At 40.5% G+C, this 16,400-nt stretch overlaps 1 protein-coding gene across 5 annotated transcripts in view; it reads right to left on the bottom strand.

Moving 5' to 3' along the window:
• The window catches only part of PLCB1 (phospholipase C beta 1), a 398,789-nt gene that overhangs the window by 86,181 nt on the left and 296,208 nt on the right, over positions 1–16,400 (bottom strand). For all 5 annotated transcript variants that reach the window (XM_075749808.1, XM_075749805.1, XM_075749803.1 and 2 more), the window contains exons 13-19: positions 14,505–14,589; positions 13,834–14,011; positions 7,449–7,519; positions 6,752–6,848; positions 2,905–2,989; positions 1,685–1,809; positions 522–676 (exon numbers count right to left, since the gene is read on the bottom strand). In XM_075749808.1, coding sequence (XP_075605923.1) covers positions 522–676; positions 1,685–1,809; positions 2,905–2,989; positions 6,752–6,848; positions 7,449–7,519; positions 13,834–14,011; positions 14,505–14,589 — 796 coding nt within the window. The remainder of the gene's footprint in view (positions 1–521; positions 677–1,684; positions 1,810–2,904; positions 2,990–6,751; positions 6,849–7,448; positions 7,520–13,833; positions 14,012–14,504; positions 14,590–16,400) is intronic.

Here is a 16,400-nt window from a genome sequence, read left to right on the forward strand (position 1 = left end):
ATTCATACAAGTAGTTTTCAATGTGCAGATTCCTGGCGGTCCTTGAACTTCATTAGAAGTCCTTAAAAAGGAACCAAGAAAAGCAAGTTGGCAATGAATTACAGCTGACATTTATGGTTCCACAGTTCTGCTGGAGAACTTATAGGGAACCAGAAAATTTATTTATACTAAACAGTGTACTGTTCTAGCTATTCCAGTGCAACCTACTACTTCATACCGGCGTGTTTTAAATTCAGCTCTTTGTTACTAAAAAACACAGCCAAACTACTCTTAAATCTATTCACTTCCCAATTACTTCTATGGAAAAGAATACATACAATAAAAATACATTTATTTATCCTACAATATGACACGTGAGGCAGAAGATCTTCTGCAATTTACAAATGAAATGTCACTCCATGAAAAGAAATGCGTTTTATTTTCTTGACTTAGTATGGTCATTTGCTAGGCCACTGTACAACAGAACTGTATCTATGCTCTGACAGTAGTCACGTGAGCATTTCCTCCACCTACGTACATACCTTGACAGACAGGGTGTTCGCTACTATTCCATCCACTATACTTTCAGTAAATGGATCAAAGTGTTTGTCTGGTCTTCGCATGAATTCTGGCTTTAGCCTGTATCCGCTTTTGCCATTGTACTCGTACATTCCCATGTTTATTTGCATAGACAAATCTAGGTGTTAAAAATATTGATACGAATTATGTTCTGGATAGATAACCATTTAAAAAAGCAATAAAATAATACTATTTATTGTAATCTCAAACCAACTGTAAAGTAAACTATGGCACACGTTGCTTTAGAGCCTTCAGATGTGATCGCAGCCACCCTCTCGGATTCTTTCAACACGAAAAGACATCTGTAAGACATCTTTCAGAGACTACTCAATAGATAACATTTTCAAATTTTAAAAGAAGCCTTGATACTGAGGGTTTTGAGTCCCTCAGTGTTGGACTCATTGTACTGTTGTATTGTACCTGACCCAGCAGAGTACTTATGTTTCTAACACCTTCTAACATCAGACACTGCGTGCCTGATGCTTGGTTGAAACCAGCCCAAAGAGGTTTTCATTACTCTGCGGACTCCCAGCCTGTGTCGGGTTTTGTTTTCCATGCAAGGGTCGTGTGTACATGGGAAAGGAAAAAGGGAGTCATCCATGGTACCATGTGCCCAGAGGCAGGACATGGCCAGGTTATGTCTTGGGATGCAGTAGCTGGAAATATATTTGCTTCAGAACAGAGAGCGCCTTGGAAGACAACGCATCTTATTTCAAAAGTGACTTCTGCATCTAGGAGCCCAAACGCCTACTTCTCAAACACTGACTTTAAGTGGAATTTGCTGTCTATGTCCCTTATGTCTTGACATACTGAGATTTTGGAAGACACGGGAAAAAAATCCTTGCCAGATCTCAAATGCTGCTCAATGGTATCCACTTATAAATGATGACAACCTGGAGGACGCTATGTATGTGTATTAATCTAGCTACAGCATGGTAATTATGAATAATCCTAGTTAAGAAAAATCCAAACAACTGTGTTAAAAATGTTAATTAACTGCTCTGTAGTATCATTCAATCACTAGACATCTTTAGATGCATAAAGCCTTTCCTACCTACAAATCAGAAACTTTATCAGGTAAGTGGACACATACAGCTTACAAAATTTCGAGACCAGAATAACTTACCTACAGTTTGGAAGTTAAGAGCAACCATTTGGCAGCCAGCATTCCAAAAGACTTGTGGCATGTAGTTTGAAGAATCTACACGTGTTCCCTTTGGGTAAATTCGGCTTAGCTGCATTTTGTTGTATCTAAACGGTAAGTAGTTAAGATACAGTATGTGTGAAAAAAATCACTTTACAGAGAGGTGCAACTGCAATATTTAAATGCAGGTGGCCTTTACAGAATGGCAGTGGGTTCCTTATCAGATTTATGCAATCGTAACACTTCCAGAGGTCCACAGTTTTGTAGGAGATATCATAAATATGGGGTAACTAAAAGTGTTGTTTGTTCCTGTACAGAGTACTCAGAATAAACAAGGAAATAGCACAGGCATATGCATTAAAAAGATGGCATTCACAAAATTCCATTTATCATTATGGTTACTAATTTGGGATTTTCCTAAGATTGCATTTATAGAGGCCAATTAAGCTGTAAACAGTGAATCTTCCTCTGGTGGGGGGAGAGGTGCTCAGCTAAAAGTGCTCTTCTGGAACGTGCATTAGAATTGGCCTCTAAAACCAGACAGAATTGATGAACGTGCACTTCTTACAGTTGAGTCTACAAATCTCAGAGATGAGAACATGCTGCAGGTTATCTGTGGAAATAGCTTTCCATTAATCTTCTTTAAGGCGCTATTTTATCTTGACCATTCATTCTTAACTGCAGCCATGATGAGAGACATCAAGAAACATCAAAAGGTCTAAACAGAACGTTCCTTTGCTTTTCTTTAGAAGTTATTAAAAAAAAAAGGAAAAAACTAGAATTGCATGGCAATAAAACAGCTCAGTGCTCTTAGAACTGGAGGTATGATGGGAAAGCAAGCTCTCTCATATGACTTTGCAAAAAACCAAGTCAGCCACATTTTGACAATTTGCTCACCATAACTCCTACCACCTCATATAGGATGATAAATTTAACAACGAGAATACAAAGTATCAGATCTTCAATATGTAGTTTATGCCTATTCCCTCTAGTCCTAGCCCACAGCACAAGGACTCATGCCAGCTTTTAAATTAGCTCATCAGAACTCAGGCCAATTAATTCATCTAGGAAGACAGTCAGATCTACAAATTTCATTTGGTTCCATATTTCCCCTGCTCCTGTCTCCAAATTTCAATAAAGCCCTGTAACAGAACTCAGATATAGAAAGGCTACGAGAGCAGCTTTCTGAAAGTCAAGGATACTCCACAAATTCCACGGGAGACTTCGTAAGTTGCTCAAGCCCTTTGGTTTCCACAAAGGAAGACATTTCAAAACTTTTGTTGCGTTCTGAAAATTTAAAGAGGAAATAAAAACAGTGACACATTAGAGTGTGACATCATATGTGATACACGAGCTGCAAACAACCGGTTCAGTCTCAGTCCCCTTATCCCATCTACTATTCACCAGCTCATTTCACCTCTATCTCAAAGAATTTACATAGACAATCGTTTGCTGATGGCAGCAAGCTCAGTCTGCACGTACTCAAGAGCTCCATCTGAACTCACGTTAGCACTGCCCAAATCAAGGGCATTGGTACTGCCTGAGATTGCTACCGTACCAGCTGCAGGCAACAGAAAGTCAGTGCACAGGGAGAGATGTCTCATGTTCACTTGCAACATACCATGTTGATGTATTTGAGAGGTAGAGCCCAAAGCTCACAGGTGTGATGCAGAGGCATTACAGCAGCTTTTGTGGGGAACACAAAGAGCTCTGCTGGATCTCTAGATTGTCTTTGCAGGCAGATGGAAGGGCTTTGAGCCAATTTGAAGCAATAATAACTAATGTCCGTATCAGATTAAACTAAGCAGCGCGCTAGCTGTGCCTACAGCGGTTCTCGTTATCTTCAGTATGTCAGGGTAAGGTCACATCTGTCTCAAACAGTCATGGAAACACTGCTATCTAATCAAGCCTGAAGGTACACTCCTGTGTCCCAGCAGGTCTTCAGACCCAGTCTTGGACTAATACAGAGCTTCTATGACCTCTTTAATTTGGTCAAACTTTCTGACCTGACAGTGGTGAAAAGGTCCTCCTAGGCTTGTAACTCAGTAGGACTAAACATTAATTTGTGTATCATTTGTTACTCACCTTTGCCTGACGTAGCAGAGAGCCTAAGTCAAGACCCTTCTAGCTTCAGTATTTTTTCCTTTACATTTTTGTAGAGAAGGTAAGGATTCCTGTAAAATAACAGCTTCCCATTTCATCACAATCAGCTGCGTAGATTGCCTAGAAGGGGCCACAGCGCTGGGAGGTCATATCCACTAGATATGTCAGCACTGCTCTCTTTAAAAATGAAGTAAACAGCGCCTGTGTTGAAACATGAACTCCCTAGCCTCACCACTTTATTGAAAGCAAATAATAAGGCAGAGCGGAGGCTTGCTCTCAGCCGGTTTTAAAAGTAATTGTGCTGCAGTAATCCAGGGATGGCCAGGAGGACAGCCTGGCCGGCTCCTCAAAGTCAAACTGCGAAGCCACAGGAGATGGATAAAACTGAACAAAAGCACTTGTCTTGCAGAGAGAAGCAGGACAGAAACAGGTGGACACTTTCCTTAGAGGAAGCCAGAAAGGAAGCAGTGGCTCCAGAGAAGTCAGGAGCTAGATTGTTTGGGCCAACGTGAGAGAAAATGTGCTGCCGGCTTGTGAACTACAAACTATTTTCAGCGTACATTGAAAAGTCATAGGATGACTGAGGCATTCCAAAAGTGATTCTCTCCCTCTAGGAGAGCTGGGACTCAGACTTTATTGTGGTCCTTATTTCTAATTAGCAACCATCATGCTACTGCCATTATTCATAGCTCTTATCTCCTAATGGCGAAAGATTCCTGCCATTCCCTAGAGGTTGCTCTCTTACTGCTCCTCTTCTTTTCCAACATGCAACATCCTCTCTTTCTCCAGACTCTGTTCCAGCCAGTTCACCCCCATCTCAGCTCCTTATAAAGTCACTGAGATTATTCTTATTCCAATCTTCCCCTTTACTAGTGGGATAGCACTACCAACACACATATATATAGTGGTTTTATTCCATTTAGAATTCAGGTGCTAGAATTCGTTGTAGTAATAGACCGTATCTCAGTCTTATCTTAAAGTAGAGCATCTGCAGGAAACCAGAACTGGTAGCTGTTAAATGACTTGGTTACTAAATGTCCGGGGCTTAATCAAACTCCTAATTAAATTAAGAACAATTATTTCCTTGCAGTATCTGGAGAGGATTAAGAAACCTGCCCTTTGAAGAAAAGACTGTGTAGGAGAGAGATTTCTCTCTTGTGATACATTACACCGTGCTATCTTATCAAGAGAAAGTCACTACGGAGTGGACAAACAACTCATTGAAAAACTGTCTGAAAAACTTGAGAAAAACCCCAGTTACAGCTACTTGCTGCCAGAGAGAGGGAACTTCTCTAGTGAGAGCAACCAGGGGACTGTTACAGATCCAGTGCTATTCAATATTTCTGTTAACAAGTTGGATGCAAGACCAGAAAATGCACTTTTAAAATGTGTGAGAGACAGCAGCAGTGAGGTACTGTTATCACCATGGAGGCAAGGATCACAAATCAAAACAAATTCTGAATTAGAAAATATTAAATTAGAAAAATGCTGTAACACTGAAATGATGAAACTGTATAAAAGATGACAATGGTCAGGTGAACAAAAATAAAATCGGGGCAACAACTGGATAGGCAGCAAATTAAAAAACAATGCTCATCTAACTCCTTTTTTATTCAGCTCATCTTTGCTGAATTTAATGAAGGTCCTGCAGTGAGTCCAGGCCAGGACTAAGACCAGAATGCACAAGGCATGCTATAGCACCCACTGCTTTAACCAGGTCTTAACATTTACCACGTCAGGCCACTGCTTTAACAAACTGGTCACATTTATCACCCAACTTTTTTTTCGACACAAACATCAGAAATATTAATTCCTTAACATTATGAGTTCACAGAAGCAGTATGATTGATCAAAGCTCACAGCAAGACTTAGGAGAAAAAAATCTGGATGTCAGCAGTTCTTTACAAAAGAAAAAACTCAGAAAGGCACAGGCATGTGAACAGAAGAAATCTACACAAAACAATTTTATAACAGCTGCATCAACTTTTCCTGCTAGGATTCACATGGCTGCCTTTCCAGAAGGAATATCTCCTTCCCACTGTGTTCCTCTAACTCTCATTAGAGCTAGAGGAGATTATAAACATCCAAGGGGACACTACAACGGGGAACAAGCACAGCTCTCTGCATGATTTTGTGACTGCTCGTGTGTATGTCTGTATAAATACCCATATACAAATGAACAGGTCGATAACTTCTTACATGTTTATTATTCATCATGAGTAAATGCAAAATCTTGTGTACAGATATGGACTTAGGCACCAATTACTGTCCTCTGCCAAGGCCTCCACAAATCCATAATAAATTAAAGTGCTATAGACTTCTTTAACTAAAATGCTCCAAGAGCATATTGCAACCTGTCAAAACAAAGTGAAAAAGGGCAGGCAAGCAGCAGGGGGTTCTGCACCAAGAAAGGAAAAGATGCTGCAGTGTTTATTGAGGATGCCACAAAGTGCATGCCTAGCAAGGCATCTTCTGTAAAAGCCAGTGGGGGATGAAATTATGGCCTTTTCTATACAATACACAGAGGTAGGAAAGAGTGAATTTGCATATGGGGAAGGGCGTTCTGCTTACACTGAATCCTCTATAAAAGTAGCAGAGGCAAACTATAAAGCACTTGCTCAATCCAAAGGAATATTTATGACCACCTTTGTCAAACCGTTTAAGTTACTTTTCAGTCACGGACAACGAAGACAATGTAAATAGAATGTTTTCAAAAAATGTTTTTGAAATGGTAGCATGTGTACTGTTGATGAAGTTTGATTTCTAGATTAACGCAGGTTTCAAAATAAATATGGAATTATTTGGCTTGATACCAAGGGAACATTTTCTGTCCATGAGCCTGTATCTAACTGAGAGGAAGCCAAGTAGCATTTCTCCAGAACTTTTTTCCAAACACTTGCTAGGTAATTTCCAGTATACGATGTTGCTCATGCTTAGATTACTTACTTTTTGATACTTCAAATGACTCAAACTTCACAGGCTGAATGTAGTTCACCAGGTTAGACATCTCTTCTGTGGCCATGGCCTCGCTTCCAGCAGTACCCTAGGACAGAGAAGGGAAAATGCTGCAGTTTTGACCTGTCAAAATCCATGGTGGCCATCAGATGTCACAAATACCAAAGCCCAGTTTTCTATCGACTGTGATAGCTTCTACTGTGATGTCAATGCCTCACAAAGCTTCACATACTAACAAAGAAAATTTGCTATAAAATTTAAATGTTTAATTAAACTGCTGTATTTATTTATTTTTCTTCACACAGCTCCTAGGGAAGGGACTGCATTACTTTTACATATGCATAGCGCTGAGCACATTTATCAGTCCTGTTGGATAAATAATAAATATAGCTCTAAGTTTTCAATGTCGAGTTTTTCTTCCAACAATGCTAAATACATCATAAGCAGTTGTGTAAAACAGATCAGCTGTGGTGCTATTAATTCTTATTCTTCAGTAAATGAAAATATAAATAAACAAAGCAAAGATGTGCTTCCAAACCAATTAACAACCAACTTCAGAAAGTTGGTGGTGTTTCCCAGTGCTCTGCCTCCCTTTCTCCACTAGATGGTAGTCCCACTCCTGGTAACTCAAGCCAACCCACAACTGCTGGAATCAACCCATCACCATAAGACACATCTACACCCTTACTTCATCCATCGACGACTTTTTACAGTCATCATCGTAGTCATCATCATCGTCACTTTCAATCTCTGCTTCTCCTGAAAAGTTTTAAGCAGAAGATAATTACTGGCTGAAGCAAGTTATAAATACCAGCGATAAATTTGAGAAAGATGTGAAAGTAGCTCTGCTTAAAGACGACTACATCAGACGTGTTTTTTATCACAGAACAAATCAAATACACTGTCTCGAGGGATTCATCCATCCTCAGCACTGATAAGTTCTTATTGCCCAAACAAAAACTCTTCCTTTGCAGCTGCTGGGCACTCAGTGTTTGGAAATCACAGGAGAGGTAACAGCACAGAGAAAAGAGCATCGTGGTGTGCTCAGTGTGTGGGTATAGTATCACAAACTACTCTGAAGAGATGGTCCCATGCTTGCGGCACCGCCCTGGGGCTGTGAATTCAAACTCCCTCTGATGCAGGATCCCTGCATGACTTTCAGACAACTTTCACCTGCTCTGAGAAGCGAACACATAACAGCACGCACGGGGTGAAGAAACCATGCATGAAAATCGATGAGATTGTCATGCACTGTGGCAGCAAGGGTTGTTCAGCAAATTCCATCTGTTCTGAACGCATCGCAGTGCATGTACTGCGGCAGCGCAGCTGGGAGGATCCGGCACAGGAGCCTAACTGCAATAGCATGACTTCAGTTCCCTTCACAGGCTGCTTTGGTGCGCCCTACTGCTAGGACTCTGGTGGCATAGCTCAAACGCACCGGCTGAGGGCAGTGCAAATCAAATAATGTGAGGAAGATGCCCAAGGCTCATCCTTTCCCTGAAAACGTAGTGATAGAGTAAATGGGACCAAACAAAACACATTTTATGCTTTGCTCCCAGTTGCGGTGTACTCATCAAATTCCTACGGGCAAGACACAGAATCTTTATTGTTAATTAACGAATGCCTCCCCTCGCCTCCAAAATGTTTTGATTTGGTTGCACCAGAAATTAAACTATTAAGGAATATCAAGCTTATCTTTAGTAACTCCTCCTGTGGGTCTGGCTGTCAAAGAATACACTTTTCCAGAAGACTCTTTTTTCCAGAAGACTCTGGAAAAGAAGGTTTCACTTATACTGCAGTCACCTATCCACACCTACAAGATTGACAACTCTCCCTAAAGACCTTATTCCACAAACCTTTCAGTTTTCTTCAGCAGTGGCCATTTCATTTTGGCAGCACGAAAATCTAACCACTGTGCAGCATTCCCAAACTCTCCAGAGAATGGTAATTCAGCCTCGGTTCCTCCTGTCAATTTAGGGCCTAATCCAAAGCCCACTGAGTCAATAAAGAAACTCCTCTTTGTTCCAGCAGGCCTTGAATCATGCCCAGTGGGCCCCTTCTGAACATGGAGAGCACATATGATTTAAATAATGAGTGTGCCTTTCACAACCAAATGATGACTACCCAGGCTGTGTTTCCTTCCAGATGCAGATGTTGAAATGTCAGGCTTTTATTCATGAACACATTTCTTCCTGAACATTTCATTGAAGAAAATAACATGATTGCTCAACAGGCTCAAGGGATGGCTCTGGGAACCTCAACACATTGCAAAGAGCCAAACGAGCTCTCACAGGATTTGCAGCGACAGTCTTTGGATGGGAAACTCTCAATTGATTTAACCGGACTGGCAAAATAACACCTTGCGTAGTTCACAAAACACGGGACAATGGGCAGATTTCAGCCAACTTGCACTGCTGAGATACCAGGTAGATGATAGCTTGTCCTTGCTGTAAGTGTCCAGAGAGGACAGTATGGAACACATTATTCTTTTTTTAAAAAATATTTAACAGGAAAACTCCCAAGGAGATCACATCTCATTTTCAAGTTCTGCATCAGACAGCAAAATCAGGACAAATAATACACAGGATTGCAAACACAGAATAAAAATTAGTAAGTGTTTTAAAAAGTATGACGACATCTGCATGGCCTTTAGCCAGCAGCATGGTCCTACACTCATACCCAACCTTCTTTTCCCGTTCCACTGCTGGGACACAAAGTCAGAGCAAGCCTTGGCCAGACTGAGGAGATGTCTGTGCTGTGGATGTCTTCATGCTCACCCTCGCACAGTGGCAGTGGAATCAGCCTCATGTCATCATTCCTATTTCTTCCCAGTCCCTTTAGATGGGACTACAAACCCAGGTCAGGCCAGGACCTCTCAATGCTATCTGGCATACAAATACAATGAAAATAGAGTCCTGCTCCAAGGGCTCTCCCTCCAAGTACGAGACAAGAGCCTATCCATGGACAGAGGCAGACAGAATCAAGAAATATAAAAAGTTGTTGCTCACTACCACAATAGATAAGTTATAACGCAGATACTGTCAACTGCTTCTAGGCAGAAGGGCACAGGAAACTTCTCAGTGGAGCAATGGGGCAGTTTCAAGGAAGTTTCCAAGGATCTGCCCCTGGTGCGCGGGGCAGCGTGGGGAAGGTGTAAAAGCGCTCACTGGGCAGTGTAACAAGTGGACAAAGGAGGCTGAACCCCGACTGATGGGGGTTCAACACAGTAATACTGAATGGAAGATGATTAGGAGAGGAGAGCCAGAATGACAAGCCAAATCCCTATTACCAAGGGTTGAGGAGGCAGAGTGCTAAGTATTATCCATTCTCACCATGCCTCAGCAGCGTGACAGATATCGAGAACCTAATAACATGAAAGGTTGAAATTCCGAGGAATTTGGTAATCTGCTTTCTCAGAGCCCTTTAAAATAACAGCCAGAATGGATTATAAATGTGGTACCCGCTGGTGCAGCTTGTTAGCTCCGTAACGTTTAGGCAGCCACCAGCATCTTGGCTGGGGTCGGGGGGGGGGGGGGGGGGGGCGGAGATCACCTTTTGTTTCTTCCACAGGCTGTACATCAGCACTTGCTGATTTTTAAAAAGGAAAAAATGAACTTTATTCAGTTTGCCAAAACTGAATTTTTACTTTGCAACAGTGGGCCATGACCTCAGCTGGCATGCAGCAGCAATGTACCAATGCATTTACATACACTGAGCCTAAAACTTTTTATTCAGTTTTCTATTTAGTCATCATGAAATGATGGAGCCCATTCTACCCTCTCTGTCTTCCTGCGACTCTTTTCTTGCAGCACCCACTAACCCACCTCTGACAAAAATGTCATCCTATCAGTGAGAAATTAACAACTTGCTCAAAAATTTAAATACTGTTCAATTAGCAAGTTTTGGCTACTTTCAGTATATCCTACTGTTGGTACAATGTATGTACCTGCAGATCTGCCACTGTTCTTTTTGCAGTGTAATCTAACTTCTTGGAAAATCTTGCTTATTTACATCCGTTCATTGTGCTAAACCAGCCAGGTCTAAGATGCTTGTTTACCAAAATAACAATCTGTCTCACAAGTGTTATGTCAGAAATTCCCTTTCTGCTTTGCCAGCTTTGCTGTACCTTGAGGGAAAGCCTTTTCCACTGACAGGTATGATGCCCTACTGAAGGTACTTTTTACATCAGTTTCATAAACATCTTGCAAGCCATTCTGCAAAGCTCCTTTCAGAATTATTTTTTTAATTATTGCTACTATATCACCACCACCTAAGCTTTCATATGGTATGTTTTATAAACATATCAAAAGAATGGTTTATTTGGATTTACAGCTGACCTCAAGCAATGTAAGACACAGTGAAGCTTGCCATCAACTGAAGTATGAATCTCCGTATTTTTTGCACTGCTGTGAAAAAACTCATTTAAAATCTCAAGAAGGCTAAATCAGCACAACTTTCTCCTGGAGATCAGCAGTAATTCTGACAGGAGCTATACAGTACAATAGAGTTATATGAATAATATGCCCAACTTGCTAAATGTAAAGATTATATTAAGGTTGGAGAGTTGAAACACTTCATGTTAAGAATTAGGCTTCCTTTAGTGAGTCTTTAATTGCGTTACTCTTCTCACACTCCGGAAAGAAACTGGTACTGGGTCTAGAGGAGCATAATGCTCGCATTGCTCCAGCATTACATGTTGCCGATACTGAGACGCATGTAAGGAACGAGACAGCGAAAAGAAGAGTGTCGTGGTGACTGCAGATCACTGCCCCATGGAACCATGCTCTTCACTGGCTCTTGCCACAGCCGTCTTCTAAAATGGTGAATAATTTCCTTTTTTAATGGTCACAGACAGAAATCTGGCGACTGATTTACAGAAATGCTGTGTGCTCATAGCTGTAGCTGAAATCTCTGGAGCTGTGCTCTGAATACTTGAAAATTCAAATTATTCTTAAAAAGATCAGATCCTGGATGTTCCTTGTCAGTCACCCCTAAACTGTTCTTAAGCTTGCTCAGACCCGACTGTCCTTAGATAAAATTGGCTTTATATTATTTCACTTCCCACAGGTATTGTTCAGATAAATTCACTGCTGTTTGCCAAGTGCTCATATGCGGCCTGGATACCCCCATAGAAATTCACTGCAAGATGAGGATGCTAGGTCTAGGATCAAGTATTGAATGACAGAGAGAGAAAAAATACTGACTGGCTGCATTCTCCAAAGAGGCATAGGTCCTAAAGGAGGAACAATGGCTGACAGGAGGATTACAAGTAATATATTTTGGCAGTCACAGATGAACCAAGTAACCACATCAATTTTGCCATCTCAGTTCTAGCATTTTCTAATTTGTAAGTGTTCATCTTCACAATCTACTGTTAACAGAGGTTGTTATATAGATAATACAGACATGATATTCACAGTTAATTTGTAAAATTACACACCCTATTATGGGACTGACCCCCTGCCTTGCATCATCATCAACATCTAGATTCACAGCCCAGGTCTTTTCCTAGAAAAGCTCACAGAGAGGGTCCTGAAAGACAAAGCTGTTACCCTCTAAGCAGATTGGGCCCTCAAAAGAAATCATACACCAAGAGACACATACTTTGCCACTGGGTTCTCACTGTGTGCTGGTAGCAAAAATGTAGAGTTAGGAACCCAGAGTCGATTTTAAGTGTTGGAAAGGAGTCAGTTGGCATACACACACTTATTTTTCTGTTGCTTGGGATTTGTCTAAAGCATATCAAGAAAACAGTAATAAATCATTCCTGACACCAGGATGAATCTTCCTTTGAAATCCAAACCCTACTCAAAAGCATGCCCTTTTTAAAGTTTCTGAACACAATAGTTGAAAACTCTTTCTTTGCTTCTAGTAGGATAAACAATGTTATCCACAAATACAGCAGGATTTTTCTTTTTAATTCAGCTTGAGGCAAACTGCCAGCATGAAAATTTTCAGCTCAATTAATCAGAGTTTAGAAAAAATTACAAACAATGGAAAGAAGTTTTTTAATGGCAAATGGTAATGAACTTATACACCAGTAGAGCTTTCAATTCACTCTATAAGTATTCCACTACTGGGACACAAATGTCTACGCGTTTAGCAATCCAAAATTTCAGTCTCAATAGCAAGAAGAAATTCCAGTGCAAGGAACAGACACTGGGCTGGGAATCAGTGTACACAGATTTTGTTGTTTGTCCTGCTGCTAGTGTGCTTCTGTGGTTCAGAGCAAATCCTTACTTCATCTTTTTCTCTGCACTTTTCTTTGCCTTTTCTAGTTAGGTTTTAAGCTCTTCAGGACAAGGACCATCTCTTACTAAATTTTGCCTACCAACACTCACAGTGGTCCCCTGCAGACCCCATAGGTATTACCAGAATATATGCATTATAATAACTTTTCTATTTTGTTTCCGATTTTAAAAATTCTGTTGATATTGAACAAGTTAAATGTAATACACTGCTTTCCATTGGCTACATTCCCTACAATTCCCAATGGTAACAAATACTTGTTTGCAGTATTATTTTTGCTTGTTTCCATCTCTGGAACAGAGGAACATCTTATAGCACTTTGCATAGAGGTCTGTGGCATATTCCCAACTAACGCAAGACAACAGCAGGTTGAGCCTCGCCTGCCTGAGGAACAGATATCTCATTCACAGTTACCCTAAATCTTAAGACACTGCAGAACCACTGCAGTTCTCCTGTCTGATGGGTTAAGTCTGAAAGGCACATCTCAGAGACAACAGAAAAAAGGAAACATTTATATTTGGCATTGGGCTGGGGCACACAGAAAAGGCACCCAAGGGTGGAGGAGTTGGCAGCTCGCTCTCCTTCCTAAGCAGTGCAGATAAATGTTAGTACACATCGCTGAGCTGTAGGTCACTCTGTAAGTGATCCTCAGCCACGAGCCTTCTCAGACTCTTGGATCAATGACACTTAGCATGGTTTCCTACCGAGTAAGACCCACACTGGTGTACCTTTACCTTGCTAGAGCAATGTAAATGAACTGAATTATAGCTGTAGTTAAGCAGTTGTGTTTTAGCAAGAAATACATTTGTAGATTCAGTTCATACCTGCTCCAGGGGAAGAAGGTTCAAACATACTAGATGTATCGCTGCATGTGTTGGAAGCTTGCTCTGAGAGCTTCTTTTTTGCACTTCCATCTGCAGACTTATGCGACTTCTTTTTATTCTTCACCAGAATTTTGTACATTAAATCCATAGGGCTTGGAAGAGGAACCCCAGGTTCAAGCTTGCAGAAAAAGGAAGAGAAATTTGTTACATCAAGAAAAGAAACAAGCTTATGGCAATTTCTTAGGGCCCACATGGTGCAAGATAATTTTGTAATCTCTATAAGCCCTGTTAAAATGAAATATATTTTGCAAAAGAGGTAACCTCAACATTAAATGAAACAGGGCTGCTGAGGGCACTTAAGAAGAAAAGAAAAATGCCTTATAAAATGTCTACAGTAATAACTGAAATACGTATTAGTTTGCATACGAAAGCCTACATTATAAAATGGCAGCTATGAGAATCAATTGCATTTAGAAGATTACAATTCACTGTATCAGAACAATCTCTGCATCAGAAATTACATGCTTAAGTCACCGACAGCTCACGGTGTTTAACTCCCTCCTTTAGAATCTGTTTTGAAAGGCTGTATATAAAGAATGACACAGGACTGAAACACTTAAATAGAAATTTACACAGATATTTGTGATCTGATAAATACCAAAGCATATTACCGGGTATTTTTCCAATGGATCCATAAGTAATGCATCTCCAAATATTAATCTGCAGTACTCTGCCATTTTTGCCTGTTGTTTAGGGCTAAAGAGGATAAAAGAAAGAAATAAATGAGTCCTACTAATGCTACAGAGTGAAAGCAGCAGTAATGGAATATCTAATATCCCTAAACTAGATATAATTTCCTAATCCAATTGCTGTGAATTTTTCAGAGAGACCGAGATATATCATGCAATTATTCTGATTCCACTGATAGAGCTTATCAAAAGGATCATACATGAAGTAAAGGCATTAGACAATTAAATAATAGTGAAACTGCAATTCTAACATTGAGGTATATTTTCCCATGCACTTAGTAGAAAACAAAAAAAAAAAAAAAAGAGTCTGTCAGTTGTTACCTTTAGGGAAATAACTATTACACAAATTTGCCTCTTTCAGGCAACTATTTTTATTCAAAGTTTAATTTTCCTCCTTATGTTACTTTACAGACATGCCAGGCATTCTTCTCACACCTGCCACTACAACCTCACCTGGATTTAATTCTTTTTTTGTCACACCTAACCTAAGGCATAAACCAGAAAGCAGTCTCCTATGCAGGTGTGTCCGTTAAATTTCCCAAGCCACGGGTACCTACCAGCTCCCTCGGCATGACTACACGGCACAGCCATACAGAAGAAGGGGCAGAAGACATTACCTGGGTCTCGAAACCAGCAAAGTCACATCAGTTATAGGCATTGATAGAGAAGCAGCTAGTTTTACCGCAGATTTCTAAAATGCAGGTAGTTTCACTGCAGATTTTCTGCTGAAATGCAGCCCACTTTCCCACCCTATTTGTTAGCCCACGTGAAGTGGGTGCTGCGCCTGTGCAGCATGACAGCCCATCCAGCACAGCCCTGCCCCGCGCTCCAGGACAAAGCACAGACCCATCCGTGGACCTCCCGGCCTGGGTTTGCACCAAAAGTTTGCCCTGCTCTCTCTTCCATTCAGAAGTTATTTCCCCTGACATATCCTCACTGGCAGAAGTCATAGCGTAGATGTAATTGTGCTACTGCTAAGATGTATTATGTCAATTTGGAGAACTGCTGTAATAAGTGCTGGTATAACTACATTTTATATGCATATAATCACATACTGCATGCATGTTATGCGTATATAACTGTGACCAACATATCAGGACAGCCTTCTTAGTAGGGACGTAATAACAAGCTGCTAGGTAGAGCTGCTCAATGATGATTTTAGCTTGTTTAGGTACATTGTTGGAGTCCTTTTTTTTTTAATTTTAAAATTTTATTTAAAATCAGATAGAGTGTCAAATTTTACCATAGTAAATTATTTCAGTGGTTTTCATGACATCTTCTAGAAGTAAATCGAACCTCAGTAAACTCTACTTACAATAAATTTTCCCAAAGTGCAATCAAAGAATGAAATAATTCCTGCATATCAGCAATGGGAGTTTTAGGACTGATGACAGGTTATACTGATCAGCAATGTTACTGAAATAATCTTAAAAAGCAGCTCAGTGCTACAGTCACTCTCTTTCTAATTTTAGACCGTATTTTTGTTATATGTGCCTGTTTAAAATCTGTAACATCTGTGCTTAGGTACCTTTAGAAGTTTCCTTTTTTGATACTCTGTTGAGAAGTCTCGGTTAAAGGACGCGTTTATATTGCTTAATATAACTTCCTCGACTACTGTTAATTATGATCTGCATATCATGGAAGATACACAAATGGTATAAGTGGTTATGTTACCATGGAGCTATTTTTCATGACAAAATAGAGCTGGGTATATAGGAAAAAAGGAGTGCTCGTTTTTCTCTTGCAAACTAAGAGTACAACCACCGCCGTGTCTAGTTTGTCACTAGGTCCCAGCTGAGCACCTGGCGGTGCAGCTCT

The sequence above is a fragment of the Balearica regulorum genome, chromosome 3, assembly GCF_011004875.1.
Source record: "Balearica regulorum gibbericeps isolate bBalReg1 chromosome 3, bBalReg1.pri, whole genome shotgun sequence".
In the NCBI taxonomy this organism is placed as follows: domain Eukaryota; kingdom Metazoa; phylum Chordata; class Aves; order Gruiformes; family Gruidae; genus Balearica; species Balearica regulorum.